At 42.3% G+C, this 27748-nt stretch overlaps 2 protein-coding genes and 1 long non-coding RNA gene across 6 annotated transcripts in view; 2 read left to right on the top strand and 1 right to left on the bottom strand.

Annotated features, from left to right (window-relative positions):
* Positions 1-11059, top strand: part of LOC146766083 (uncharacterized) — a 54847-nt gene extending 43788 nt beyond the window's left edge. The window contains exon 3 of the long non-coding RNA XR_014958416.1: positions 8029-11059. This is a non-coding gene — a long non-coding RNA (uncharacterized LOC146766083). The remainder of the gene's footprint in view (positions 1-8028) is intronic.
* Positions 11060-11714: 655 nt separating this feature from the next.
* NUBP1 (NUBP iron-sulfur cluster assembly factor 1, cytosolic) lies at positions 11715-25202 on the top strand. 2 transcript variants are annotated; one of them, XM_021538024.3, is made up of 12 exons: positions 11717-11777; positions 11857-11958; positions 12370-12506; positions 12713-12781; positions 13300-13332; positions 14218-14308; positions 14476-14630; positions 15706-15816; positions 15940-16042; positions 16723-16806; positions 17374-17429; positions 21520-25202. In XM_021538024.3, exons 1-11 carry the CDS (start codon positions 11750-11752, stop codon positions 17424-17426), a joined length of 966 nt encoding a protein of 321 aa, XP_021393699.3. In that variant the 5' UTR covers positions 11717-11749; the 3' UTR covers positions 17427-17429; positions 21520-25202. The 2 variants fall into 2 exon arrangements, with proteins under 2 accessions (XP_085447866.1, XP_021393699.3); XM_085591740.1 differs by lacking the exons at positions 12713-12781; positions 21520-25202 and having other exon boundaries at positions 11715-11777; positions 17374-17567.
* On the bottom strand, positions 18129-27620 carry TVP23A (trans-golgi network vesicle protein 23 homolog A). Of its 3 annotated transcripts, none has more exons than XM_085591743.1 (6): positions 27400-27618; positions 23415-23451; positions 22275-22364; positions 20607-20732; positions 18915-19044; positions 18129-18515 (listed from the first exon to the last, which is right to left on the bottom strand). In XM_085591743.1, exons 1-6 carry the CDS (start codon positions 27552-27554, stop codon positions 18439-18441), a joined length of 615 nt encoding a protein of 204 aa, XP_085447869.1. In that variant the 5' UTR covers positions 27555-27618; the 3' UTR covers positions 18129-18438. The 3 variants fall into 3 exon arrangements, with proteins under 3 accessions (XP_085447869.1, XP_021393692.3, XP_085447868.1); XM_021538017.3 differs by having other exon boundaries at positions 23307-23451; positions 27400-27617; XM_085591742.1 differs by lacking the exon at positions 22275-22364 and having other exon boundaries at positions 23307-23451; positions 27400-27620.
* Between the last annotated feature and the right edge of the window lie 128 nt (positions 27621-27748).

The following is a 27748-nucleotide window of genomic DNA, read 5'->3' as shown; positions in this document are numbered from 1 at the left end:
GATCCTAATGCTGCTGACAGTTTTGTGGAAGAGATTTTTGGGGAGGACATGGAATACAAAACTCAGAGTGAGTATAAAACTGGGGCTGTATATTAATATTTAAGGCCATCTTGTTTTGTTCTGTTTGTTGGAGTTTTTTAAATAAAATTATTATACTGGCTAACTTGCCTGCCTAACTTATTGTATGGTGGTGCCAGAAGTGACAAATGACCTGCTCCCACAGTACATGTAGCTGCTAAATGAATGCCCCTGAAGGAGGGGAAAAATGTTTCTATTTCCCAGCCTATTGGTAATTATGTTACCCTCACTAATCCGGATGCATTACAGCCAGTGCGGTGAACCCATTCCTGTAGGTACCTTTAGAGTGAAAGAGGTCAAATGGAACTAACGTAGTTTCTCAGACAGTCTACTAAAATCAATGCAAATTTGAATTTCAACAACCACTAAAAATGGCATAATGTGATTTAAATTATGATGCTGCTTAGATCTTGTCTACACACTAAGTTGTACCAGATTTGCTAATGATGTGTGTGGTTTGAAAATTGAATTAGTCCCTGCTGCTGAAAGATTATTTATAGACAAACCCCAAAGAGTTAAGAATGCCAGGACCCTGCACTGCAGTCCAAATCCTTAGGGGCTTGTTGACACTGTGTAGAGGAGCAGTGGGAAAGATCTGCCTAGCACTGTCCAAACCACTCAGCCCTTACAGCAAAGCAGTTTTGCAGTAGATGAATCACCTTGGGCCCTGGAGTGGCAGTCTGTGAACATGACTGAACATTTGAATCCACATTTTCACATTGTACTGAGCCCTTTATGTCCAGGATAGGTTCTCACAGAGGTGCTTGAGACAGCCTTCACCCAGAAAGAAGCCTTTACAAATTATAGACTGCAGGGAAAGGAATCTGGTTTGATATGGAGAGAATACAGAATGGAAGAAAGTGAAGATAATGGCAGTAAATTTCTCCTTATAATTTAATTCTGCAGTGGTTCCTTATTAATCAGATAAACACCGTAAGCTAGCTGTGATTTAGAGGAAATATTTACGTTATTTAGAGAAAATATTTAGTGAACTTTGGTAGCTACTTGCTTTGTAGAGGAACTGCTTATGATAAAAGAGCATTGTTGGAAACATTGTTTTATATCTTGTCTACAATATTAATGGTTACAGGAAGAGACTCAATGACATTAAATATTGATTATATACCAAGCCCACATCCTTCCTTTTTCCTGACAGCGACAAGGATTTGGGTCTTCTGCTGCTCAGAAGCAGAGTTTGAATAACCTGTGCTGTTGTCAGGACTTGATTATTTTATATTGTGTGTTCAGCCATCCATTGCAAAGGTGAGGCCCAGCTCCCAGACAGCATTGGTGAGCAGATGTGTGTCTGGGAGAGGTTTACAAGTCCGTCAGTCCTACCCATTGCTCCCACTGTCCCCCTGCATTGCTAACCAAAGCCAGCAGCCTGCAGGGATGTACCAGGCCTGTGAGGCAAAGAATTCCCAGTGCTGCCAGAGGCCACCTGCTGCTCAGCAGGGTCCTCCTTTCCTTGTTTATGTTACACCCCCTGCCAGTACAGCCTGTTTCCCTAGCTACACCCTAATGCCTGCAAAAGAGCCAAAGCCTGCTCTGCTGTGGATCTGTTGTGGGGACCAGCAAGAATGTTGGCTTCTTACATTAATGCTACTTAGAACTGTAAACACATTAATTTCTTCTCAATAAAAAGTAAAATTCAAAGTAAAAACAATGAAACAAAGCAGCAAGTAAGAATTGGGCACAGTTATGTCTCATTTTCAGAAAGTATTGAATGGATTATCTGCTTTCTACTTCTAGAGGAACAGAAGACTTCTTGTGGTTCAGATTCTGGGTAGGACCTTTGTGGTTCAGCCTTTGGTCTGTATTGGTAGTAACACTTTCTCTCTTGGGCAACAGCTGGAAATGGTGATTCATCTTCCTGGAGCAAATCTAACAATAAAACAGTGCAATTAAAACAGTCCAGAGCACGTGGTCAGCAATGAACCAGGACACTGAAACCAACTGCCAGAGTGATGCCTTAGGTCACACACATGCTTGTGTTAGGGTAAGGGTGTAACGCAGTCACCATGCTGATACTGCCTGGCCTGTGACCATGGGTCTATGAATTTAATTGATTTGGTGAATAGGGATAGGTTACAGGCTCGCTTACACTGAATTTTTTCTAATGAAGTCAGAAAAGAGGATGAAATTAATGTTTTCTGCAAGAAAATGTCTGCAAGTACATAACACACAACCAAGGAAACTGGTTAGTGCTACAGAACAAACTCCTCATCCATTCATTCATTCACTAAAAAATATTGTTTAAGCCTGGCTGTGAACTCAAAATTGAAACATGCAAAGATGCACCCATCTTTAAGTCTTGCCTGCCTTCATGTCAGTGGATGTGGGTTAAGTTCCTTGTGCATTCTTGAATTTTTACTTTATTTTTTTAAAAAAGCACTGACATATAAGACATACAAAGAAAAATGGCCTCAGGGGAACCACCTTCAATGCATCACAGAAGCTTTGTTCAAACAGCTTTCTATTACTCACTCTGACCACACAAGGGCTGAAGTGGTTTAATAATGTGCTGTACAGGAACGGATTGGTGGTGAGGATCACCAGACAGCATTGCACCAGCCCACGTCAGCTCTGGATGGCCTCCAAAGGCAGGAAGCAAGCACAGCAATGCTGAGCAGCGTGTTCCTACGAGAACAGTGTGGGGAGGCACTGGCCCAGCAGCTGCCCTGCTGGAAACTTTCCCTTCCAGAACACGAGGAAAGTTTTGTGCTGCAGCGTTCTTGGGAGCATGGAGGAAACTGCTCCTGCTGCTCTCCTGTTCCACTCAAGTTCCATCATGTACTCGGGGTAGGCTTACCTACAACATAAGCACTTCTAAAATGCTGCAGCCTGGCTTTGCTGCTTTGTTGGTTCTCAGGTCAGCTCACTGTTTATTATCTGAATGCAAAAAGCAGCAGCCAGGTAGTGTGTTGCGGGGAGCATTCTTGTGCCTTCTCATTTTTTAATTCCTTTAATATTTTGCTTCTCCATCAGTTTTGCTAAATATTTTCCACCCATGTTTCCATATTTTGCCTAAATTATTTTGTAAAATTTAACATTTGTTGATAATATACCTGACTGAATAAATAATGTACTCATTATTGATTTCACAATTTTAGGACATATGCCACATTATTTCAAAGTACTATGATAACTTGGAATATTTAGACTGCAAGCATAATATCAGATCTGGAATCTGAAATTAATTTTAACCTGACTGGTTTTACTGTCATGTCATAGACACATTCTGAGGAGTAAGCTATTAAAACAAAATATTGTAGGCTCTTCTGGTAGAGAGGAAAAATATAGGCAAAAAAGAAAGTGAGAGTCAAATTCCCTCCTATATCAATATAATAAATTGCTTTTTCACATCCCAGGTATAAAAAATCCTCAACACAATGAAGCTGTTTCAAAAGCATTCTCAATAAGCTGAGTGGAAATACTCATAATCCTGATGACTTGTTTGTTGAAGTGGGTGGTTATTTTTTCATTATTTTATTTAATATGTATATATTTTCCTAGCACCTTTCTGATCCCTGTGCTCCCAGCATGGAACAGAAGGCCTGCAGGAAGGGTGGTGCTGGGCATGGGAACAACCCTGAGCACAGGACAGGTGCTGGAGCTGGAAGAGCTAATCCTCTGTTTAGACATGGTACCAATACTGGACCAGGTAAACAGGTCACTTGCTGCCTGCTCTGATTCCCAGAGCTCAGGTCCATAAACATCCTGGCCTATTGGCACTTCCAGGAGACTGAAGCCAAGGTAACTATTTATGCTAAATTAACTTTGTGGAAAGCAGATGCAAACATATCAATGAGGGCTGGCACCACAATTAAAGGTTTTCCTAAATATTTGTGTACTTTTACACAAAATCTGAAATACATTTACCACAACATATTTTGGCATAAACTAGGTGTTTTTTGGGGCATGTTGATGGCAATGTACCACCACCCTCTTCTACACTGACTTGTACACACACTGTTTTCTGTTCACCAGTCTAAGGATGTGCTCTGAGAGCAGTTCTGAGTCTGAGCAGAGTCCAGGCTGTGCTTGAACTCTCAGAAAGTTTACATTCCCAAATGACCCCATGCTCTGAGCCCAGTGATGATGAAATGCAGAGGAGCTGGAATGCCTTCTTGGGTTTGTGACCTACCCCTTGCCAAATACCTCACTAGGGCTTCCAGGCTTCTGCCTCCAGTACCTCAGTTTCCAGGGTTCCACTATCCAAATTCTGGATGGACCTCACATTGTTACGACCAAGATTAATCCCAGAATCAAGTAAGATAAATTAATCATAGACTTTTATGTGCAAGGGATATAAACAGAAGAAAATGTGCTATTTCAACATGGGATCATTTTTAGATCAGCACCATATTCACACTGTTTACTCTTTTATGTAGTTTTTGATTCTCTCATTTTTCAGGGTACTGATCTTAGAAACAAATGGTTGCAGGAGGGTCCCAGTATGTTGTTTTGGAGTTGGGTTTTTTTGATTTGGAAAAGATTTCGCTGTTTCACAAATCAGAAAAATATTTTTACTTCCAAAATGGGCTCTAGACCTCATTAAAATACCAGGATTTTTTGCTTCCAAGATAACAAATCATTGCTATGTGATTTTCCTCTAATTTTATGGAGCTAGCCTGCTTAGCTAGGAAAATAATTTGTCTGAAAAAAGGATGTCTCTGTGAGTGGTGTTCATTGCTTAAGAAGTCAGTGCAAGAACAGCCTTTGAAAGATTGATATTCTTGAAATATAAACCCTGAACTTGTAGTACCCTTTTTTAAATTGCTATAGGAGAAGAAGGGAACAGGAACTGCAGTGGCTGCCTTGACTACAATCACTTCATAGAGGAAGAAAAGAACTGTGGTAGAATTTAAGAGCTAAGCCAATGGCTGTCCTATTGAAGCAATCCTAGCAAGGCTTCTGTCTCTAATTATTACAGACTGGAGAAAGAAGAAAGGGTGCTCCAGGATGCTTGCTGATGCCTGCTTTCTGCTTCCTCTTGTTCCTCTGATGTATGGTCAGGAGTAAGAGAATTATCAGGACTTCTACCATGTAACTTCACCCAGAGCTTAGCCAGCACTGTTTTTGCCCAGTAAACCTTTGCATTTTCCTTTTATTTTGACAACTCTGACCAGTCTGAATTCCTCCTCACCAGCATAAGCTGTTTGCTTCCACTCTAGGATTTTGAAATTCTGATGTAACTCCATTACTGTGGAGTTTGTGAGGAGTAAAGTGTCTCTGCTATATATGTGCTAACCAGTAACTCAGGAGAAACAGCCTCAATAGACTTCATTCTTCTCTGACGTTTTTGATACACATACACTATACAAACAAAATATTCTTTACACAAATACAAATATTCAAGAGTCCCCAGGTAGTTGATTATTGCTATTTAATGATGTAACAGCAGAGGGATATAGCTACTATTTTTTCCATTATAATCCAATTGTCAACAGTTATGTCATAGTGGCACCTGGACTCCATGACAAAATTCCTGCTTGTGTGTCAATATCTCACAATGCACTTGTGCTCCCTCCTGCCAGAAATTATTTTATAAAGGGGAACTTAAAAACAATAGAAAACACCAATGGAAAATATGATGCAAATGTTCATACATTTAAAACCATGAGAAACTTAGATGGATAGCTAATTCAGGCATAAAGTGCTATAGCTGGCCAGACCATATACAAGCTAAAGTACAAAAAAAACCCCTACATCTTTTGTGCTTTATAGACAAGGGAGGGAAAGAAAAAGAAAATGTATTTATGTGCTGTGAGCTTACACATATTTAGCTGGTTATTTGAACTTTCCTAAGAGTCCCTAAAAATAAACTGAAAACATCTTAAACTACTTATGACAAACAGAATTGCAGGAAAACTCTATTGTTTCCAAATGTGCATTTTAAAAAAATGAGTGAACGAGAGGCTGCTCTGTAAGAGAAAGAATCTTAATGGAAAAGCTTATAGAACTCTGAGTGTAGCTGTATGAAAGTAGCAGATGACCCTTGCTGCTTAACAAAATTTTATCTGTCAGTACAAAGGTTAACTTCAGGTTAACTTCAGAATATATGTTTCAAAATTCAATTAATATACTTCCAACACATGACTTCTTTTAATGAAAGCTTACTGCAGAGGCAATACAGACAGAGATTAGTACAGGTCTGACTTCTTCTGTGCCATTTCTGCTTTGTATAATAGGAAGACAAGGGCAGAATAAATGTTTGAAAAGTTCACTGTGACCCACTTTTAAATATCAGACTGTTTCTGACCAGAATCAGGCCAACATTCAGGTTAAAGATACAGAAATGTATTTTTCAAAAGGCAAGGAAAACTTGGAACTTAGGTGTTAAGTTCCATTAGTCATAGACGAATGACATTCTCTATGTAAATACTTTTAAATTTTAGTTGATTTAGGGCTCTTCTCTGGCTGAAAAATAAAAGTCCAAAATCTTAGTTACCTTCTTCCTTTAAAACAGATAAATGTGCTGTTTGTGGGTCTCTTTATTGGCACACTTTCCACAGTTTGTTCACTGTTTAAGAGGACAAAAAATTAATGTACAATTTCTACATCAGGCAATGGCCAGGCAGTATTATCAATTGATGTAAAATAGAAAAAAAATAATATAATAAAATAAGAAAATAGAATAAAAATAATGAAAAATCAGAATAAAATAAGGTATCTTTCTCTCTTTCTCTCTTTTTAAACATGTAAGTTGCAAATGAACATAATCAGTGTGTGATTCTGGGCAAATGCTGTGAGGTTCCTTGTAAAACCCTGACATCTGTCTGTGAGCAAGCTCCTCTGAGGCCAGCTGTGAGCCACAGGCAGTTCCAGTGAAGGGAATACAGGTGTATCTTGTGAGGAGGTGCATTTTCAAGAAGTATGTAATGCTACAGAACATTCCTATGCCCTTTGGGTATTATAAGATAGTATGCAGCAGCCAACTTTTAGTGACTCTTACCTCAGTTGTCTTTGGAGTTCTTTGCATCTGCTACATCAGCAGTACAATTATTAAAGCTCAGGTTAATAAAGATTAAATTATTCCACCTCTCCCCAGCTTTGCACTCCAGTCCAAGTCTCCATCCTTTCAGAGCGTGACAGAGTTGGCCCCTGCATGCTGAGAGTACCTGATTTTGTCTCCACTGAATTCAGCCCATGATGCAGGAGGTGAAGCACTCAGCAGGGATTTCAAATATCTTGCAGCCTGAGCCCCTGGCTTCAAAACTGCTGGTGTGGTGTGACTGTCTTTGGACTTCAATTCACCATTTTTTTAATGCCCTGCTTTGCCTGCTAGATCACCCCTCTCTTCACCCAAGTGTTTAATGCATTCTATGGAAAGTACCTGTATTTTACTCACCAAATTGATAAGGCTGAGACAAATATCTGTCTGCATTTAGTCTTCTTTCTCCACACAAAACTTTATGCTAAGAATTAGGTCTGCACGTTAAACTTTGCAGGGATAAGTCACCATTTTTTGAGTTCACATTACCTCTAGATTTTAATTAAATACTAAAATTAAGTATTAAAGGATGCAAAAAGAAACTGTTAATTTTGGTTTTGTCAGTGGTGTTTTCTCAGTAGCCTCTTTTTAGTAATTTGTATGGTATTCCTGTCTCCAAACTGAAGTACTGACCTTCCGAAGTGATTTGGAATTCCTTAGTGCTGCACTTATTTAGGCAGCTGCTCTGAAAAGCTTCAGGTAACAACCTGATAAAATTCTAAAGTGTATATATTAGTGTACTGAATCTGAGCTGGCACTGCTCACAGTTACTGAGCCAGACAATCTCAGTCTATTTTCTGCAGGATATTTGGGGTTGAGGTTCTTTCCCCTTCTCTATGATCTGATGGATTATATTTATTTTCTCATCAGAAAATTAAATTTCTAAGTAGGTTTCCATCTTGACTATCTGAAATACTTAGTGCTTAATCTGTTTTTTAACATTGCTCTTTCAGACTGTAATTCATCAGTCTGGGTCTCTTGAAGCAGAAAGCACTTGCTGTGCTCCTGAGTGCTGCAGGTATGTCTCAGATTGCCAAATGGTTTCAGGAAAACTTTAATGAAAAATGTCGGGTTTTTGGATAATAGATGGTGAGAAAGGAAAAGGTCTGCAAAACTTATCCACATGGATCTGCTTTTTACTAGAGCTGACAAGAATAATTTTATTCATGGCTAATCCTAAAAGTAGGTAGTGGTACTAGAGTCAGCAGAATGCTTGCCAAGTTTCCTGTGGATATGCCCTCGTTTCAGTAGTGAATGAGGTGATCTTTTAATGAAAAAGAGAACATAAATAAACAAATAATACCGATTATTTTTCCCTCCTTCCAACAAGACAGTCATTATCATTTGAGATTGTGGAGTACATTCACCATTGGAGTCCTGCTGAGTTAGTGATAAGGGAACTGGCAAGGCATTAGCACAGAGACACTGCCCTCTATTGCAAACTGCTCTGCTGCTAATCAACAGTTTAAAAACCACATATAAACGGGGCATTTTAGTTCAGTAATTTTCTGTCAGTCTGTAACATTAGGGCTGTGCCAAATGCATGAAGGTCCCAACAACCCAAGATCTTTTACAGACAGAAAGTGTGTGACAAACACTGGTGTGCTGTTTGCTGCATTGCCCTTACCTGCATCTCAGCTGGATTTTGATTTGATTTGGTGGGTATGTAACCCGAAAGGCACAGAACGGTGTAAATCAAAACCAGAGGGGACACTGCAGTGGAGCTGGGGGTGAGGAGCCAGCCCAGCACAACTGTCTCTGAAACCCAGCTCAGGGCACAGCCCTGCTCAGTGCCTCTGCTGCCCGCCACCAGCGCCCCTGGGAGCAGGCAGGCAACTGTGGGGGAGGCTCTCACAGCGAGGCAAGCAGGGCCTGGCACAGAGAAGCCACTTCTTCCTACATTGTTCTCAGGTGTAAGGGGAGGGCCTGTGCTCAGCAGGGAGGACTGAAAGCAAAGGCTACAGCCACTCAGTCTCAGTCTCAGCTGCTTTTTCCACTCCAGGGTAACAATTGATGCTGTCCAATGGGTTCCTCAGGTTAAAGCATTTCTCATTATTAAAATGGACCTGAGTTTTGTCAGAAAGATCCTCCTCTAGGTCATCTGTGTGTGTCTTTTGATGCTGAGAAGGTGAAAGACCTTAATCTAAACCACATCTAATGCTGTTGTGCTAAATAACGAATTGTTTTCATTAGCTTCCTATAATGCCTCATGTTAGAGTTTGCTGGCATTTACAGTGACTTGAGAATGCTCAGTGCTGTAATTTTGGCTAGAGGAAGCTGCTCTACCATCTGTCTCCACTGGCCTCTAGTCTGAGTTCACTGAAGAAAAGTATTTAATACACAGCTTTTAATGTTTGTCATTTTAATGACAGACAACCACAAGGGTGAAAAGCACCCAATAGTTGTGTGGCACGAGGGAAAACCTCAGTGCAAAAAGAAGGACGTGTTTAGGGGGAACCTTCATGCCAGCACTGCTGTAAGTGGGAAAGAAAAGAGCAGAGTTGTGGTTTCCCATCCCTCCTGTTTTGTGGGACAGATTCACTTAGCATAATTCAAATTGTACATCACTGGAAAATATGTTTAGGCATTTCTGCTCACCTTTATCATAAAGTTGCTCCATCTCTGCTTTCTTACTCTCAAGGAATTTTTGGTGTAACTTCATCTCCTTTGCTCTTTCAAAAGTAAGAAAGGCCTGGCAGGCCTTGGGCTAGAATAGAGTAATAATGATAAAGAAAGAGAAAGCCTTGCTTTCCAAAGCATCAGGAAGACAGCAGACTTGATATTGTTGGTAAATATTGCCATATGGACTTCTCAATTATTATTACCATTAGTCTGCCTGATGTGGAAATAGAACTACATCAAAGAAATGCCACCCTAAAACACCCTAAAGCCTGTTCACCTAGAGAGCCCTGCACTGGGAGCCCTTGCTGGCTCAGAGGAAGAGGGGTGCTGAAGAAGGAATTAATGTTTCCTTTTTGGTGCTTTTTGTGAGGAATGTTCTATATAACTTTGGGAATGGGGAATGAGCTGTTGGACCCAAAAGAAAAATATTTGGACACGTACCTCGTTTAAAATGTGGAAAATCTTGCTGACATCAGTGAATCTAATCCATATGTTGGACAGGAAGCACAGACCATAATGCTGTACTGGGCTGTGGTCTCACCCCAAGCCAGCTTTTTCAAGGGCAAGGTACACTATAAACTTCTCAGATATATCTTACTGGCCAGCTTCTCCTACCACAGACATCTGAATTTGCTTAAACATTTGACTCCACTTCCAAACAACATTTTGTTCATTAGTTTCCTATGGAAGGTAATTACAGAGCAGTAAGTGCAGGGGCTGTACAAATATCCAGTGGTCCTGAGCTTTTACCTGAGGTCAATACGCTTGAAAGATCCTCAAAGACATTAATCAAATGTATTTTCAGATTTTTTTTCTAGGTTTTGTTTCTTTGTTTGTTGGGGGGGCAGGGTTTATTGTTCTTTGTTTTGGGATTTTGTTTTGGATTGGTTTGGTTTGGTTTTTGGTAGGTGGACAGCTACTGGTTTGTGTTTGGCTTGTTTTTTTAATTCCTAGAGTGTTCTTTCTAAAAAGCTTGCAGTTGTTAAAGTGCTGTGTCCCAAAAACAAGATAACTTTGCAGTATAATTCTTTCAAAAAGACAGATTTAACACCAAGACGTGATGGTACCTTTTCAAATATTACCAAGGAATGCTTGGTATTCTACTCTTTTCTATTTCCAAGGTGACACCATCTCAAATAATAACTTACACACTTGTATGTTAAAACAAGCAAGTTTTGAGACTAATTGGTCAGAAATGGGAGTATTTGAGACTTCCAACTGTACTTGGGTCGAGAAAATATCCTTTTCATAGCAGTTAGGTGTGATGTTAGGAGCAGAAGAGAGAACAAGGCTGTGCTCAGGCACCTATGGGAGAAAGAGGGAGGGAGCAGTGACTGGGATAAGGTACCGGAACAGGGCCCAGACCGCATCACCAGCGGGTGCACACTTCCTTGGTTTGAAAATTATTCTATTCGTTTTTACATACCAAGCACAGCAACTGTCTTAATTGCTCAGAAGTTCGTTGGCCAAGTTAAGGCAGTAAATCCTCCAATTATACCAGTGAGGGTCCCTCCCCGGTGTCACCGGGTCCCTCCCCGCTGTCACCGAGGCTCTCGCTGTCTCACCGGGTCCCTCCCCGGTCTCACCGGGTCCCTCCCCGGTCTCACCGGGTCCCTCCCCGCTGTCACCGGGTCCCTCCCCGCTGTCCTCCCCGCTGTCACCGGGGCTATCGCTGTCTCACCGGGTCCCTCCCCGCTGTCACCGTGGCTCTCGCTGTCTCACCGGGTCCCTCCCCGCTGTCACCGGGTCCCTCCCCGCTGTCTCACGGGTCCCTCCCCGCTGTCACCGGGGCTCTCGCTGTCTCACCGGGTCCCTCCCCGCTGTCACCGGGTCCCTCCCCGCTGTCTCACGGGTCCCTCCCCGCTGTCACCGGGGCTCTCGCTGTCTCACCGGGTCCCTCCCCGCTGTCACCGGGTCCCTCCCCGCTGTCACCGGGTCCCCGATCGCCGCCCCGGCTCACCGGGGCCCTCAGCGGCAGCGCCCCCTGGTGGCAGGGTTGGGCACTGCTGGCGCGAGGCCCCGCCCCCGCGGCGGCGGAAGTGACGCAGCGCTATGGCGGAGGCGCGGGGCGCACCGGAGGGTGAGCGGCGGGGCCGGACGGGGCGGGACGCGCCCCCCGCCCGCGGCACTCGCGGCCCAGCTCTCGCTGTCCCTTGCAGAATGCCCCGGGACCGGCAGCGCCCAGGCGGGCAGGGCGGCCGCCTGCCAGGGATGCCCCAACCAGGGGCTGTGCGCGGCCGGCGCGGCCGGGCCGGACCCGGGTGAGTGCAGCGGCCGTGGGGGGGCGGCGCCGGCTCGGGGGATTGCGGTGCCGGCTCGGGAATGCGGTGCCGGCTCGGGGATTGCGGTGCCGGCTCGGGGAATGCGGTGCCGGCTCGGGGGATGCGGTGCCGGCTCGGGATTGCGGTGCCGGCTCGGGGGATGCGGTGCCGGCTCGGGGATGCGGTGCCGGCTCGGGGATGCGGTGCCGGCTCGGGGATTGCGGTGCCGGCTCGGGATTGCGGTGCCGGCTCGGGGATGTGGTGCCGGCTCGGGAATGCGGTGCCGGCTCGGGGATTGCGGTGCCGGCTCGGGGATGCGGTGCCGGCTCGGGGATTGCGGTGCCGGCTCGGGGATGTGGTGCCGGCTCGGGGATGTGGTGCCGGCGCACTGACGGCGCGGTGTGTCCGCAGCGGAGGCGGCGGAGCTGCGGGCGCGGCTGCGGGCGGTGCGGCACACGGTGCTGGTGCTGTCCGGCAAGGGCGGCGTGGGCAAGAGCACCTTCAGCGCCCTCCTGGCGCACGGGCTGGCGGCGGACGAGACCAAGCAGGTGGGCAGAGGACGCGGACAGGACGGGCGGCGGGGGGGCACGGCCGAGCGCCTGCGGGCAGGTACCGATCGTGTGCCCCTGCTCGTTAAAGTTTGACTTTCCTGGATGAGCCCTGCTGGAGTGATTTCAGTGCATGAGATCGCCTTTAGAGACAGCCCTGTGCTACCTTGCTTCCAGTGGGGCAGGTTGGGTGGTTTGTTTTCCAGGTTGCTCTGCTGGACATAGATATCTGTGGGCCATCGATTCCTAAAATTATGGGTCTAGAAGGAGAACAGGTGAGTGAATGCTCAAACATCTTATTCAAGGGATTTTTTTTTTTCTCAGTTTTTCATTAGCATATTTAGGATTTTTGGATGTAGAGCCTCTAAAAGGAGTGCATAATGGGAAATGTGGGGCGGTGGTAGGGAAGTGAGGTGAGATGGAGAGGTTCAGCATAACATATTTTGCAAAAGAGTCATCTGCTTTTAGGATGAGCAGTTCTGCAAACCAACTTTCATTGCATGGCAGCCACATAATGCTGACTACTTGAAACTTGAGTAGTATTAGCGTGATGCACTTTATCAGCCCTGGAATATTTCTTACAAATGCAAAAAGTAATGAGTAAACTTGCATAAGGGTTGAACAGTTGTTCACTCATTAATGGAGATCTGGTGCTCACCTCAGCTGCCCCACTAACGCAGGCTTGTTCCTGCAGACAGGAGAGCTTTTTACCCATGTTTGACTTATGTTCATGTTTTGTGTAACATCTGTATTTATTGCTATTGTAAATTTCTTGCATCACATCAATTTTCAGGTTCATCAGAGTGGATCTGGATGGTCTCCAGTGGTGAGTTGGTGCAGCTGTTTCAGAAAGGTCGTTTTGGGTGTGTTTGGGTTGGGCACCATCTTCTACAGTGAAAAAGGAGTGATGGAGGAGCAGAGGGTCCTTTTGTTAATTCTTCTTCTAATGACTTAAAATATGCAGATTCTATAGAATCTACATATGTAGACCATACAGTCTACAGAGTCTGTATGTCCAGATTCTGTAGATCTATGTAACTTATATCCATGTTCCGGAGACTATCTAGAGAACGCTGTGGAATGTATATCCAGATTTTGTAGAATATAGAATAGATCTATAAAATTGAGATGCATATCATATAGAGTTGGGATATAGATTATGTAGATCAGTTACATTTCTTAATAATAGTAGTACTGTATGTCTAGAATTGTTTTATTACCTTGTGTTTACTGACTTTGCAACATGGGCAATAAATATAAGCTACTCAGGTTTGTTGTTTCGGGGTATCATGCAGCTGTAGTGTGTCATCTTTTCCGTGACAGCCAAGAAATATCTTGCACCCAAGACAAACGTTATTAATCTTTAGAATATGCAGAGAAGATTTTGCAGCAGTGTTGGTTATGTAAAGATCCCCTGTAGTGTGCATGATGTTAGACAGGCAGCTAGTGCTGAGAGGGAAAGCTGCTTTTATCCTTCCATTGTCTCCAGTGGTTCCATAAACTGCTCTAACAATTTCATTTTTTCAGCCTTAGTGTAGTTGGTGAGTGTTGCACAAGATGCAGTTTTTAATGCCCTGTGATAAAAACTAAAGTTCTCTGCCTTTATTTCATTAATATATTCCCCCTCATTTGCTTTTTCTGTAAAATAGGGCTTCAGAGTTGGTTTCTCTACTCTTGCTTCACTGTTAGTGTTTCTCTACTTCTCTTTCAGTATGTTGAAGAAAACTTAGGTGTCATGTCAGCGGGGTTCTTGCTTAGTAGTCCTGATGATGCTGTCATCTGGAGAGGACCAAAAAAGAATGGTATGTACTGAGTGTTTCCAACAGTAATTCACATACTTGAAAGGTTTCAAGTGTGAAAATATCATAAACTTGTTTAGTAATATAGATAGGATAGATAGCAAAGACCCAGAAATTTGAAATACAGGAAGATACCTTTTTCTCTTCCACATTCTTATCCTTTCCTCTAGGGCTGATCAAGCAGTTTCTGCGTGATGTGGACTGGGGTGAAGTGGATTACCTGATTGTGGACACACCCCCAGGAACATCAGATGAGCACCTGTCCATCGTGCAGTACCTCAGTGCCGCCCACATTGATGGTGCCGTCATCATCACCACCCCCCAGGTATGAGCCAGAATTCCACCAGGGAAGCATCATGGCAGTTAAAGGCAGTCCTTGGGTTCCAGGCTGCTGATTTCACAGAAATCTAAGGGTACAGAATCTCGGGGAAATGACATTGTTGTGTTCCCCCTGCAGGTGGCTGGTCTGTGGGTTAGGTGGGTGTCTCAATGGAGCTGGATGGGATCCACATGGGTCACTAAACCACAGCAGTTCACAATCTAAAGCTGTTGAGACTGGTGTGGTGAAAGGAAATGCAGTGTTTAATTTCTTCCTTCAGAATCCTCCTTAACATCATTGTGGATCAGTAATTAACTCACCATTAGCTTAATGTTCGAAAGAATGTTTGTAAGACACGTCGTTTTTAAATGATAAGCTATGCACTCTTTGAGGTCTGTGAAATAGCCTGTCATCTCCAGGTGACCCACCATAGTAGGCAGCTTTGTCATGTGGATTTTTAAAAGAGAAATCAGCCCCTGGAAAGCTGAAACTAAAAACACACTCAGTTCAAGCAAAGGTTTTCATATCTGGTTTGGAGCAGAAAGAACAGGAGTTCAAACTAGCATGTGATATGAAGTATTTCTACATCAGCAGAAAGGATAACACATAAAGGAAACAAAGTGTTGAGGACAGTACCAGAGAGGTGGTGAAGTTGGAAGGGAACAGGAGAATGAATGAGGTGAGTCATATATGTGAAAACTCTGAGGAGAGGATAAGACATTTTAAATTTAATTGGAAAAAAAGTAACTAGTGTAAGCCTAGTAGTTCTTGTCCTTCCTCTGTGGAGAACACCAAGGATCCTTCTGTAAGATGAAAATGTGAAAAAGTTGCATTTAAAGAAGATAGGAGATTAACATAGGAGATAAAAAACATAAATATGGGTGAATCTTGACTAGAGTCAGATTTCAAAACAGAACCACATCCAGTAGGCTTGAAGTGTTGTACCTGCTCTGTTGATAGAGCTCATAGCACAGGTTTGTGTTCCTAAAAATATTAAGACAGCAGTAATAATTCATTGTAAAGTAGCTCTAAGGATTCAGCACGAAACAGTTGAAATACAAGTGTTTGCTAATATTTGTAGGAGGTGTCACTTCAGGATGTTCGGAAGGAGATCAACTTCTGCCACAAAGTGAAGCTGCCCATCATTGGTGTTGTGGAGAACATGAGTGGCTTTGTGTGTCCCAAGTGTAAGGTAAGGCTGGCTGTGTATTACAGTGTTCTTTCCTTGGCATTGCTTGGATAGCAAACATTGCTCCAAAAAATGCCTTTTTCTCAGAATTGCTGTATTTTAACTGTGATTTTCTTGTTGTTCCAGAATGAATCTCAGATCTTTCCCCCGACTACTGGTGGTGCGGAGAAGATGTGCCAGAACTTGAGTGTTTCTCTCCTGGGTAAAGTGCCTCTGGATCCACAGATAGGTAACGTCACTTACTGCACTGCACTTAAAGCAAGTTGCTCCTCCTATACCAATGTCACTGCTGGAAAACCTTGATAGGGGCACTGATGTCTCTTAGCACTTTTAGATAGAATGTTTTTTTGAATCAAAGGTCACTGTAACTATGATTTTAGCTTGGTGTGGAATGTGGGAAGTGCTGGGGTAATTTCCCTAACTTTTCCTTAATCAATTAAGATTATATGCTGTATCTTTTCAGCTCTGTAATCATATCTGAAATAGAACATGTCTTTCTCTTTGGTGTAGTCACCTGGAAATGCAGACTGAATGAAATCATAACCACTTCAAAGAAGAGTATTTTGTAGATGTTAAGTATTAAAACCAGTGCTTTAACCTCACCGTTACTGGCACTGCCCAAATGCTTTTGTGGGTCATGAGGAGGTGTGGCTCTTTGCCCACTAACTGTTACCAATTAACACCTGAATTAATGACATCGAGGAATAGCTCAATACTCCAGCCGAAGGTTTCTGCTAGTCCTATTCCTCTGTCAAACTGTACACTGTATTTCTAGTCCTGTTACTGACTTCAGGGCTTCCTAAAAGGAATAGATGCAGGTGGCTGTTTGAAAAGCTGTAACTAGAACAGGATAAAGGCTAAAAAAAGAAAAGCTCATATTTTCTTTTTGCTTTGTTTCTGTCCTTCAAGGAAAAAGTTGTGACAGAGGCCAGTCTTTCTTGGCTGAAGCACCTGAGTCTCCAGCAACATTATCTTACAGGAATATCATTCAAAGTGAGTCTGAGAATCACTGTGCAAATCAATCCCCTCAGTTTGAGCACTGCTGCAGAATACAAAGGTGTTACACAGGCTTGTGTTACTGGCCACAATTAATAAAGCCAGGAGAGAGGCACAGTAATTCTGAAAGTAGCAGGTGCAAAGACCGTGTTTGCTTCTGGGCATCACTTCTGACTGGCTGCTTAAGTGATAACAAAATTGTATTTGATAACTGGTTTCAGTGTGTGACTTCAGAGAAGTCAGACTTTAATTCTCAGAGATATGGTGTCCTTGTGCTCAGAGAAGCCTTCTGAGGCTCTCGAGCAGGTGTGTGGAGGGGTGTTCACCGTAACCCAGTGGGAGGCAGCCCAGCCGACTGACCAATGCCTCCACTTCTAACTGTAATTACACAAAAACCCCTTCCAAAAACTCCCCAAGCTGTTTAAAAATAATCCTAAAGCCACTTTCAGTGCAAGGAAGGCCCAACTTCAGATACTTGTACTCTCAGGGGACAGATGCAGCAACAACAAACTCCTGATGTACAACTGAAATAGTACTTACATTATTTTTTCTCCATCTTTGCAGGAATTCAGGAATACTGTGAACACCACCATTTGCAAGAAGAAAAGATAATGTAATCTGTAAGTGGCAACAAAATGTAGTTCATGTTTAATTATAAAAGAGTAACTTATGCCTTGATTTATTAAAGGAATGTATTCTTTTTGTATATTGCAAATAAATTCTTAATATAAAGGCTTTTGCCTGTGCTTTTTCCAAAAGTTCAAGACTCTTGTAGTTCTTCCCTCACTAGAAAGCTGTGAAAGTGAGTCTGCATTTAGATTATCAAGTGCATTCTATCTCCAGTGTCATGGTACCGATAACCCGACTGTGAAGGTAGCAGTTGAAGAGGTGAGAATACAACACTCGTTTTACTTAGGAGGTTGAATATAAAGTATGCTGGGTTGATACTGGGGCATGTGCAGCAGCCTTTGTTCTGCCTGCTGCACAAGGGTGAGTTATAATGCCTCTTCCCTTTCCCTGAATAGCATCATTTAAATGTCTCAGCGGAAAAGACCTGTGTCCAGAGTGGAAGTATTATAGCACTACAGTACAAGTGCACTGCTTTATTTTTTACAGGTGTCAAAATAAGTTTAATTTTTTAACTATACAAAACTGCCAGCTTCACACAAGTAGTGGGTGAACATGGTTCATTACTTCTGTTTTCTTCTATTTGACCCTAAGCCTGAACATTAAAATATAAACATTCAGTATTTTTAATAATGAAGACGCCTTTTGGACTTGTAAAGCTTGAAAAATCAGTATTGTGTACAAGAAGGAAAGGCAGTTTGATGTTGTTTATTGTAGTTCCAGAGTTAAACAAATTAGAATTGTATTTTTCATTACATGTAATTTCTGGTTAAGATAATCCAGTAGTTTGAGGTTAGTTGACAACTTTTCTGAAAGCAGCATGCTCATTGTAAACTATGAGCACTGTCCATGCTCACATTTTGGTGAAGCTTTTAAGTAACAAAGACTTTAAACCTTTCAGGATCTAAAAACTCAAACACAAATTACTTTATTTCATGCAGGCATAATTCTAGAAGAGCTTTAAATATCTTCCCATGAAGAACAACTTTCACTGCTCATCCTTTAGTTCTTCCTTGTTTGGTTACTTAGATCCTTCCCATGTTCTTCAGTGCCATCTTCTGAAATTCTCCTGCTCTGTCCTGTTGAAGGAACAGAGCACACATGGCTGTAAGCATAACCTGGGACACGGCATCTCTTACAAAAGCAGGGAGCTGTCAGCTGGAAGCCTGAGGGTTGAAGATGGCTCTTCCAGCCCTGCTTAAACAGAGGTATTAGATTTATAGCAGCTCTAAGGATTTAACTTAAGGACATTCTTCTGGAGCTTGGAAGGAGCTCAGTTGTGGAGCTCAACAGGCTTCCAGACATGGAGCAAAGTGACCTGGAGTTATGGTTCTTCCATGTGAAACTCCCAGAGAGGCTTGGTGGAGAGTCAGGATCACCCTGGACTAACTGAAGGAACTGAGATCTAGGAAGAGCCAGTACTAGCCCTGAGAGGCAGGTTGGCTGTGGTACCCCATGGGCTGAAGCTCAGTACTCACTCTTGGGAACATCTGTGGTGCCAAACAACCTTGAGGTTACTCTGCTGATGGTTTTTTGTCCCCCTAGCTTGCAGTGGATGTAGCCATATAAATTAGCAGTCTGGAGGGAGATCCCAGCAATCACAAGAGCCTGTGGACAAACAAGAGTTCAGCAGGAACAAATCCATGGCTGTGCACTGACTGTAGGATATACGTGTGTGTGTGTGTACACACTATCCAGATAAACGTGCTATAAGAGTGGGCATTCCTTCTAGTCATAAATGGCTTTCAAAAACATCCAGTCATGTCAATCACAATAGCTCCTTTCTACAAAATACTTCTTTTTATCAAAACACCAATACCAGCTTTGCCATTTTGTATCTTGAAAGACTTCATTACTTTCCTAAAAGCACTTACTCAAAAAAGGACCTACTCAACAAATTCCAGAAAAAAATCACTTTTTTTAAGCCCCATTTGTATCTACAAATTTTACATCCATATAATGGTAGGCCTTTTCAGCTGACAAACAACTTATTATAAACAAATAAGCTCTGTAATTTACAGATTTACAAAGCACATCCATAGATGGATTGCCTGTCTAGCACTGACAGGCAGTAAAAATAATCAGCTCCTTTTGTGGTACTTCAGGTTTAGCAGCAGGTGGAACCAATCTGACTAAGGCAGTAACTTATAAAAATGTTTTTCTTAGCCTTGGGAGACAGTTTCCCAGAAGTTATTTTGTTTGTGTAATTTGTCTTTTACAAGCACCTGGGCAACTTTCCTCCTGTGCCAGTTAAGAGTTCTGTCTCCAAGCAGCTCCTGGCTTAACAATCAATCTCTGTCAAAAATAAAGGTGAAGCCATGAACAAAGAGTGCTGGTTTAATTTTAACTATTGCTTGTTTAGGGGCACCAGAAAGCAGTTAATGATTTGCAATTGATTCATGCCCATAGCTGAATTTCTTGTTTAATTGAATAATAATATGCAGTCTTGGCTGTTACTGGTCATGTAGCTACACATGTCAGAGGTGTTTTTTATCTTTTCAAACTGAATTAGGAGATGGTACTGAGCATGGCTGGGAACTTGACAGAATGAATAGCGTGGCAATTAGCCAAGCACTTCATGTTTACAGGGGAAAATGTGAAGATTTCACAGACAAAAATATCTTAATGTAATGCAATATATGATGTAAATTTTCCCTCGTATTTAGAAAAAAATAGTGTTGGGTTTTTTTTAAGTAGATGACTTTAACTAGAGCAATTATAAAATGCTTATAGCTCAATTTATGAAGGTTTTATGAGCTAACAATTCTGATTCTTTCAAAAGGAAATGGTACCAGAGATCTAAAATCCTTACTTTTAAAAGTACATTTAAGTTTCCAGGAGACCTGAAAAGCAATATCACTGTTTCATTTTTTGTCCTCTCCTGTTAATTTTATTTGACTGAAATAAGTTGGGGCAGAGTAAGTTGCTGCAGTTAAACAGAAGGTCATAATTTTGCCCACCACTTGAGATTCTCTGGAGAAAGGAGTTGACATCTGATAATCCAGCAGAAGTACAGCTAAAAGTTACCAATCCATTCCAGAGTTCAAACCTTGACTGCAGAAAACTCTCTGGGATTCTTTGAAGCTGTTGGTGAAATTTTTCTGCTGTTGAAAAGACTTGGTTCAAAACTAACAGATTTGTGAAGATTGTTTTCAGTACCCCCTACTCACCAGCCATTTCAGTTTCAAGGAGAACAAGGTGCTAAACAAAAACATTGTCCAAATCATTGGGCAGATGATGAGACCAAGCCAGAAGATTCGGGCTTCAGCTTCAGTCGAGGCAGCTATTGTAGGCACCTGGAAGAAAAAATTGAGACTTTTAGTCACAAGTCAAAACCCACAATAAATAGAAATGAACAGAGGAGGAATATTTCACTTATATGCATATAAGAGTAACTAAGAAGAGAAGTAGCTCATGCCCAGTGTCCTTCCTGATGCCCTACTGTACATGACAGCATTTTCATCCATAGGATTTATCAGTTGGTTCTAGTTCAGACTGGAATTCTTATAAAAATGCACATTTCTATGCATTTTCATAAAAAGATGCTGTATCTTAGCTTAATTTATATCTCACATGAAGCTAATTTTCCTGTTATATAAATAGTTGGGTTTTACTTCTGAACTCTGCTGACATTTCATGAATTATGAACCATGGCTTTGAAAATGCCTCTTGTGTCATGCTGGAGTTGGGCACACTGTAACTGCAAGGGGCAGCCTTATGCCCCATGCTCTGGCTGTTCTTCAGGATAAGCAGAAACTTCAGAGCAGCCTGCAAAGCCCTGCTTACAGATTTCTTCAGGTCAGCACGACTCACACATCTCTATCTACACTGAAAGGCTCATCACTCATCACATTTATGAACAAAAAAAAACCCTAAAGAGAATTGTTCAGAAGGCTTGGATCTTTCCAAAATTCAAAATCTCACTCCAACCCTCAGACCAGTCAATGATCACTAGAGTGCCAACTTCTGAAACAGAAGCACCACAATTGGAAAAGAAAACCCTCTGGATTCTTCCACTCTGAAAAGAAAAGCTTTTTAGTTGATTTTCAGTATATTGAATTTTCCATGTATTCCTTCCTGCAGGGTTTCCTCTATTCTGTCTTCAGGCCTTCCTCAGACTCACAGGACACACATTAATTTGTGCTCTGTGCTCGGGCCACCCCGGAGCCGCAGCGAGGCTGCAGAGGGCACTGCAGGACACAGCTGGAGGGCTCCAGAGAACGTCCCAGTGAGCAGCACCTGGGGGCTGCTCTGCCAGGCTCAGCGGGGCTGCAGGGAGTGTCAGCAAGTGAAAGCAAAACCCTGAGTCTTGACTCTGACAAGTGAAGCCAAATGCCATTCTATTGTGCTTTTTTTAACTCCCCTCAGTGTGTTTGTGAGGCACTGGCAGTATCAGAATACTCTGTGATCCAGATTCTCTTTCCCACCATATTCCATGAAGATGAGTAAAATATTAACTTCAAAATACTAAATCTAAGCTATTCAGCATTGCTTTTCATGTTGATCTTTCCTGAAGAGGATTCTGCGTTGGGATTATCTATGGAAAGATGTGTTGCAAGTTATTCTCACTAGAAAATAGAACTACCAGAAACATTTCATACCTATAGCACTATGCTATGCTGATCCATATGCTGACAATGCTGTGAGACCTGTTTTGCCCTGAATGCTTCTAGGATGTGACAAACAGTGCTTGCGCCTGAACACTGACATTGTTTTCTATGGCAGCTGGATAAAAAGTCAAAGGTGCTCTATTGGTTACTTTGTTTGACTTGGTATCAGCTTTACAAATTTCTTACGGATTATGTTTGCCTTGTGCCTGCCTCTATTAATATATTTACCCTTTTTGCTTCAAACACCCAGTGACTTTTTCCATCTTCATCAATCTGGTTCCACCAACGCAAACCAACCAAGAGTCTTCCTGTCACATTCTAGTGATGAAACCATTATTTGCATTAATCAGTAGCACAAGTCACTTGTCAGTATAACAGTTACAAATAGGAAAAATTTAAAAGACAAGCATGTTCAAAAATCATCTTCTTTTATCTAATACAAAAATTACTTCTAAAAGCTGTTCCAGCTTGAGTACAATAGCTGTTAACGATGAGTGTAATTACAAATTTAGAGGCCACTTCTCTTTCAATATCATAATAAGCACAATAGCACTTACTTAGACAAGAAATTATGGGTTGTATCTTTATCTTTGGACAAGCACCCAATAAACAAATTTCCTCAGTAAAGGAGGAATACTGAGAACAGAAACACACTGAAAAATGGGAGATTAATGACAAGCAAATAAGCTGTGTAGGGTCAGGGAAACAAACCAAGAAAGTATTTCTGCATCTGGATGAACACCAAAGCTTTCAGAATACTGGAGGTGCATCAATGCTTCACTTCAAAACAAAAGCATTGCTCAACATGTGGAACCCCTGGATCCTGGGCTGGCCTGATCCACCTGCCTGCATGGGATTAGGGCACCAGAGATACAGCTGGGCTTTCAGGAGTCTTCTGCAGCCCCTGCTTTGGGGTCTGTGCACAGGGTTGCAGATCCTGACATCCTTGGGCATCCATTGCTGAAAACCAGTACTACTTCAATTTTTAATTATTTTTTTTTTTAGAGGGAAACCATACAAACAAATCTACCTATGGTAAAGGAATTTTCTCACCATATTAGTAGACCTTAGTAGTCATCCATAGAAAACATGGTGCAAAATAACTAACATATGTGAACATCATTAAAACAGGCTAGACATTTAATAAATTAACAGATTGAAATATTTTGTCACTTCTGTCATTATACATATTTCAATTTTTTTTGTTTTAATTAACAACAAAGTACTTCCCAAAGTAATTACTATTCAGAGTTATCTTACCTTGACAGACCAAAAGTCAAAGGATAGAAGGAGGAGAATAGTGACAAAACAGGCAACAAAGCTGTTGCTGAACCAGTCACAGAACAAGTAGGTAACAATAGCACTCACTCGGAAAAACAGGTGGAAAAAGGTGGCCAGTGGGTGCCTAGAAAAAAACACAGAGCATACATGAGGTTATGGGACAGGAGGGAATGTTACAGTGCTTGCTGACAGTTAGCACAGGGCAGCTATTTCAAGTTTATAATGGTATTTTGGTTTGCAGCTGCTATTATTTCAGTGTTGGTGTATTTCTCCATTATGAAACAGTGGTATTTTCAATAGCCAAGCTTCAGTCTAAAGCTAAAAGACAAATGTGGTGTTCCTGTCAAAACTTTCTCAAAGACAGAACAAAACCTGGAGCCTTTCACCAGTTTCTTTGGTCCTGTGTTAAGGAATTTAGTGGTTGTGTGCAACACAGTACCACAAAATCCTTGTTGTTTCATGAAATGAATCAACACTGCAAAGCACAAAAGAATTGAGAAAGCTCTTATGCCTTTCAGAACAGCTTGGAAAACAAAATATGAACTCTTAAAAAAAATTGTAGCCGTTTACTATAAGACAAAATGAACTTTCATATTTAATGTCTAAACCCAAACACTTCCTTTTAGACAAGCAGAATGATTTAGGAATCTAGCAGTTCTTCTGAATAAGACAAAATGAACTTTCATATTTAATGTCTAAACCCAAACACTTCCTTTTAGACAAGCAGAATGATTTAGGAATCTAGCAGATCTTCTGAATCATTGTTTATTCATTTCACTAGTATTTATGCTTTGCTCATTGAACAAATTTTTGTCTGTAACAAAGAGAAATTTCAGTGAAAGAAATAACTATGTGACATGGAATACTGGCCTGCACAGTAGGGTGAGGGGGCTGGAGATTGCTGTAATGAGCACAGTAGAATTTTCAGGGTAATATACCAAATAAAAATCTTACTCTGTGCAATTGTTTGTGTTAATTAGTTGAAAGTGAGAATTAACTACAGGCTCTTGCAGTTAAGTAACTTCTTCCTTGAAGCTTAGAGAATAAAATATCTGAATAAAAAGATATTTAAGTCAACAATTGTTTCCTTAAGCTCCTACACCTCTGTGACCAATTAAAAGTAGAATAGCTAATTAACAAAAGTATGGCCTGGCCTAGGGCATAATCAACTATTTAACTATTAAATGTTATTCTGTTATTGTGTTTAATAAAATAAGGCATGTAATATATACACAATTGCTTATTATAAACTTAAATTATAACTATCTAAGTATAGTAACTTCTATAACTTCAATATCCTTGTTGTTATATTATTACTCTATAGCTGTTTAACTGTTCTGGTGTTTATCTTTCTCCAGTGGTAATAGTATGTTTGTAGTACTACACATATGACTGGAGAGGGAAGAATGATGCACAGGTGTAGTTTGTATTTACTCCTGGTCATGCCCATATGAACTTCAAACTTTCCAAAAATTTCTTCTGACTTAGAACTGAACATGTGACATTTTAAGCAAAGGGGCTTTTTCTGCCATAAGCAGCCAGGTGGGTGGAGTGGATATTGTAAACTGGCTAAAACAGACAGGACTTTGCTGCTTCGAGCCTTGATATGGGTCAGGAAGATGCAACAGCCAATTATGGAAGTGGTACCCTTGTGTCCAGAGCAGCTTTCATGGATCACAACCCCAAAGCACACCAGGGTTTCCTAAGCTTTTCTAATGGATCAGTGCTTCAAATGTGGCAGTAACTTTGGAAATTTCATGTTTCATTTTGGAAGGCAGATTCAGCAGTATTACTGGATTACAACAGGATTACTGTTTGGATGCTGAATTAGTTCCAATGTCAAACACTGAAGGGTATTTACTAAAAAAAAATAAATAAATAAACAAACAAAACAAAACACATGAGCAAGAAGTTGTCATTTATTACAGTGCTGAGCATTTACTGAGACTCTGGAAAGGATAAAGGAAACTGCAACTCTACAATGGCTCAACTTGGCATAAATTGGCTCCTGAAATGACAGCAGCCTACTTGCTTGGCCTTCTAGTTTTCCTGTTGCATCTAAACATCCATGTATGTAGAACTGAAGCCTCAAGGCTCAGTGATTGCCATTCACCTTGTTACAGTAACATCTGTTCAATTTGGGAGCCTGTTAGGACAGGAATGAGCTGTAATCAATTTAGTTGCATCCCATGTTAAAGAATAAAATTTGGGTCAGGCCTGAGCTATGCCAGTGAACTACAGGAGAATCAGTCCAGGTATCTGCTCAGAAGTGCCACAGCAGCACTCTACATGCTGCTTTTTTCTTTTCATTTTTCTTTTTTTCTGATACTTCAAAATGTATTGAGGCAAAGTTTGAATAAATGAGCTCTTTTCTCCTTGATCATGTGTTTCCTGGCTGATTTGTAAAAGAAGCAATCATATGCTCCCAACTTACAGATCCAAAGTTCTGGTACTGCAATCTTCGAATTTCTTAGGAAAGTAGCCACTAACCTTTTGCTTTTAAGGAGCCCTTCTGTACATACCTCAGAGAATCACAAAAACACAATTTTTCATAGCCTATGCAAATTCTAACCAAGTTCAAGATATATTAAGTTGGAATAAAGTTAAAGACAAATGACTGGAACACCTTGTTATGCCCTCTAATAAGGTAACAAAATTTGCAGCACCTAGGTGACTTCCAGGCTCATTTGCACAAGATTCTTCAGAAATATAAAAACAAACGTGTGACCAGTATAAGCAGTTTCATTTCTGCATTCTTTAGCAGATAAATTTTCACTACATCATCCTTTAATATTGTCTTGAGAGCCAGAAAGAAGAGCTGTCTCTAATGAAGCCACTGTCTACACAAGGTGGATCACAGACTAGTACAGTTTGCTAACGCTTTACCTGTGCTGTATTACTGAGCAGCATAAATCAGGAGGAATCTCTAAGATCTCTAAAGTCCTGCATGCTGTGACCTCCTACAAATATTCCAGGGTGGTTTCACTTCATGCTCAGTGTAGTCTAGTTCCTCAGACAGAATCTGTGGCTCATGTGATCAAGGTACTTCTAAGCTGTATTTCCCAGCTTAGTTGAATTCTTTAGGCTATGTTCTCCAAGACTGCACCAAAATATAAACCTTCATTTAAAATGTGTGCTGCTGCTAAGGTGTAAAACCAAGGCAATTCTGGGAAGGTTTAATCTTATGTCAGGGCTGCTTCAAGTAGTGCCAAAGTCCACAGCAATGTTTCACCAGACATTTATAAAAGAGTAATTATATTGTAAAGCTACATGATTGCTTTTTACCTCAGATAATGTTGTGTCGGGTTTAACATCTATTATATTTCTTTGTTCACACGTACAAGAAATATTATCATTGGAATGGACCAGATCAAACTGGGGCAAGGCAGAGAAAGCAATCTAAATCAAAGCTGATTATATACATTATTGATCAGTGCATGCCTAATTCCTTTTGACCTAAAACTCTTCCTTTCAGAGTCTTTGATTGGAGAATCTTCAAAAGCCACTGACTGAACAGCTCTGTCACCTGTGACCTCAGTGTGGCCAGAGCTGCAGAGTGACACCTCTGGTGAGGAGCCTGAGCTTAGCCTGACACATGAGATGGGTTAACGGGCTGGGTTTTCTCAGGTTAAGGTCTATAAGCACGAGATATTTTCTATTCCACACAGCATCAGATCCCGCGGTAGGAAATCATGAGTTTTACTGCAGCCATCTGGCTGTTCAGCACTGCAGTGCCTGAGCACTGCTGCACAGTGGGCTTTGCTGGAGCTGAAAGTTGTCTCCACTGCTCCAGCTCTAACTAAAGCACTGTCTGCTTGGGGTTTGGGATGTTGGGTGTGTCAGGTTTTCATTCCCAGTGGCCGGGTGCTGCTGGGCAGCGGGGCCCGGCCTCGCCTGCTCCAGCCCGAGCATCTCCCGGACAGAGGCCTCCCAGCCTCTCCGGGAAGCCTGTTCCAGCGCTTGACCAGCCTCCTGTAAAAAATGGGAATGAAGTGTTTAAATGGAGTTTCCTGTACACCGGAACAGCCAGGCCCGCCCGGGCGCCGCGATGCTGCGGCCTCCGCGCCGTTACCTGATCCGCGCTTTCTGCAGCGCCAGCTCCTCCTCGCTCCCGAAATCCAGGGACACATCCTCGGTGTCGTCCAGCAGTGCCTGCGGCGGGAGCCCGTCAGCGCGCACGGCCCGCGGCAGCCGCGCCGCGCCCGCCCCTGCCCCGGCCGCCTTCATGCCGCAGGGAAAGGGGCCGGGCTCCGGCCGGCCCTGCGCGGCTGCAGCGAGCGGGGCCGCCGCCTCACCGGGCACCGCCCGGCAGAGCCCGGGACACCCGCTCCTCCCCGCGGGCTGCCGGTGACCGCCTCCCGCCGCCGCCGGGGCCAGAGCGGCCGGGCGGGCTCCGGCAGCGTGAGGGGCCGGCAGCCCCC

This window comes from Lonchura striata, chromosome 14 (assembly GCF_050655825.1).
Source record: "Lonchura striata isolate lonStrDom1 chromosome 14, ASM5065582v1, whole genome shotgun sequence".
NCBI classification, from domain to species: Eukaryota; Metazoa; Chordata; class Aves; order Passeriformes; family Estrildidae; genus Lonchura; species Lonchura striata.
This window is presented reverse-complemented; position numbering and strand designations above follow the sequence as displayed.

What these genes read in the sequence shown, in the direction of transcription:
- NUBP1 (XM_021538024.3), top strand. Translation starts at nt 11,750, where the DNA reads ATGGCGGAGGCGCGGGGCGCACCGGAGG. An exon ending in CGCGGCCGGGCCGGACCCGG is followed by an intron (nt 11,959 to 12,369) that starts GTGAGTGCAGCG and finishes GTGTGTCCGCAG; the next exon opens with CGGAGGCGGCGGAGCTGCGG. An exon ending in GCCTCTGGATCCACAGATAG is followed by an intron (nt 16,043 to 16,722) that starts GTAACGTCACTT and finishes CTGTCCTTCAAG; the next exon opens with GAAAAAGTTGTGACAGAGGC.
- TVP23A (XM_021538017.3), bottom strand. Translation starts at nt 27,554, where the DNA reads ATGAAGGCGGCCGGGGCAGGGGCGGGCGCGGCGCGGCTGCCGCGGGCC. An exon ending in TTGACTTTTGGTCTGTCAAG is followed by an intron (nt 22,365 to 23,306) that starts GTAAGATAACTC and finishes TTTCATCACTAG; the next exon opens with AATGTGACAGGAAGACTCTT. An exon ending in GGGTGTTTGAAGCAAAAAGG is followed by an intron (nt 20,733 to 22,274) that starts GTAAATATATTA and finishes TTTTTCTTCCAG; the next exon opens with GTGCCTACAATAGCTGCCTC.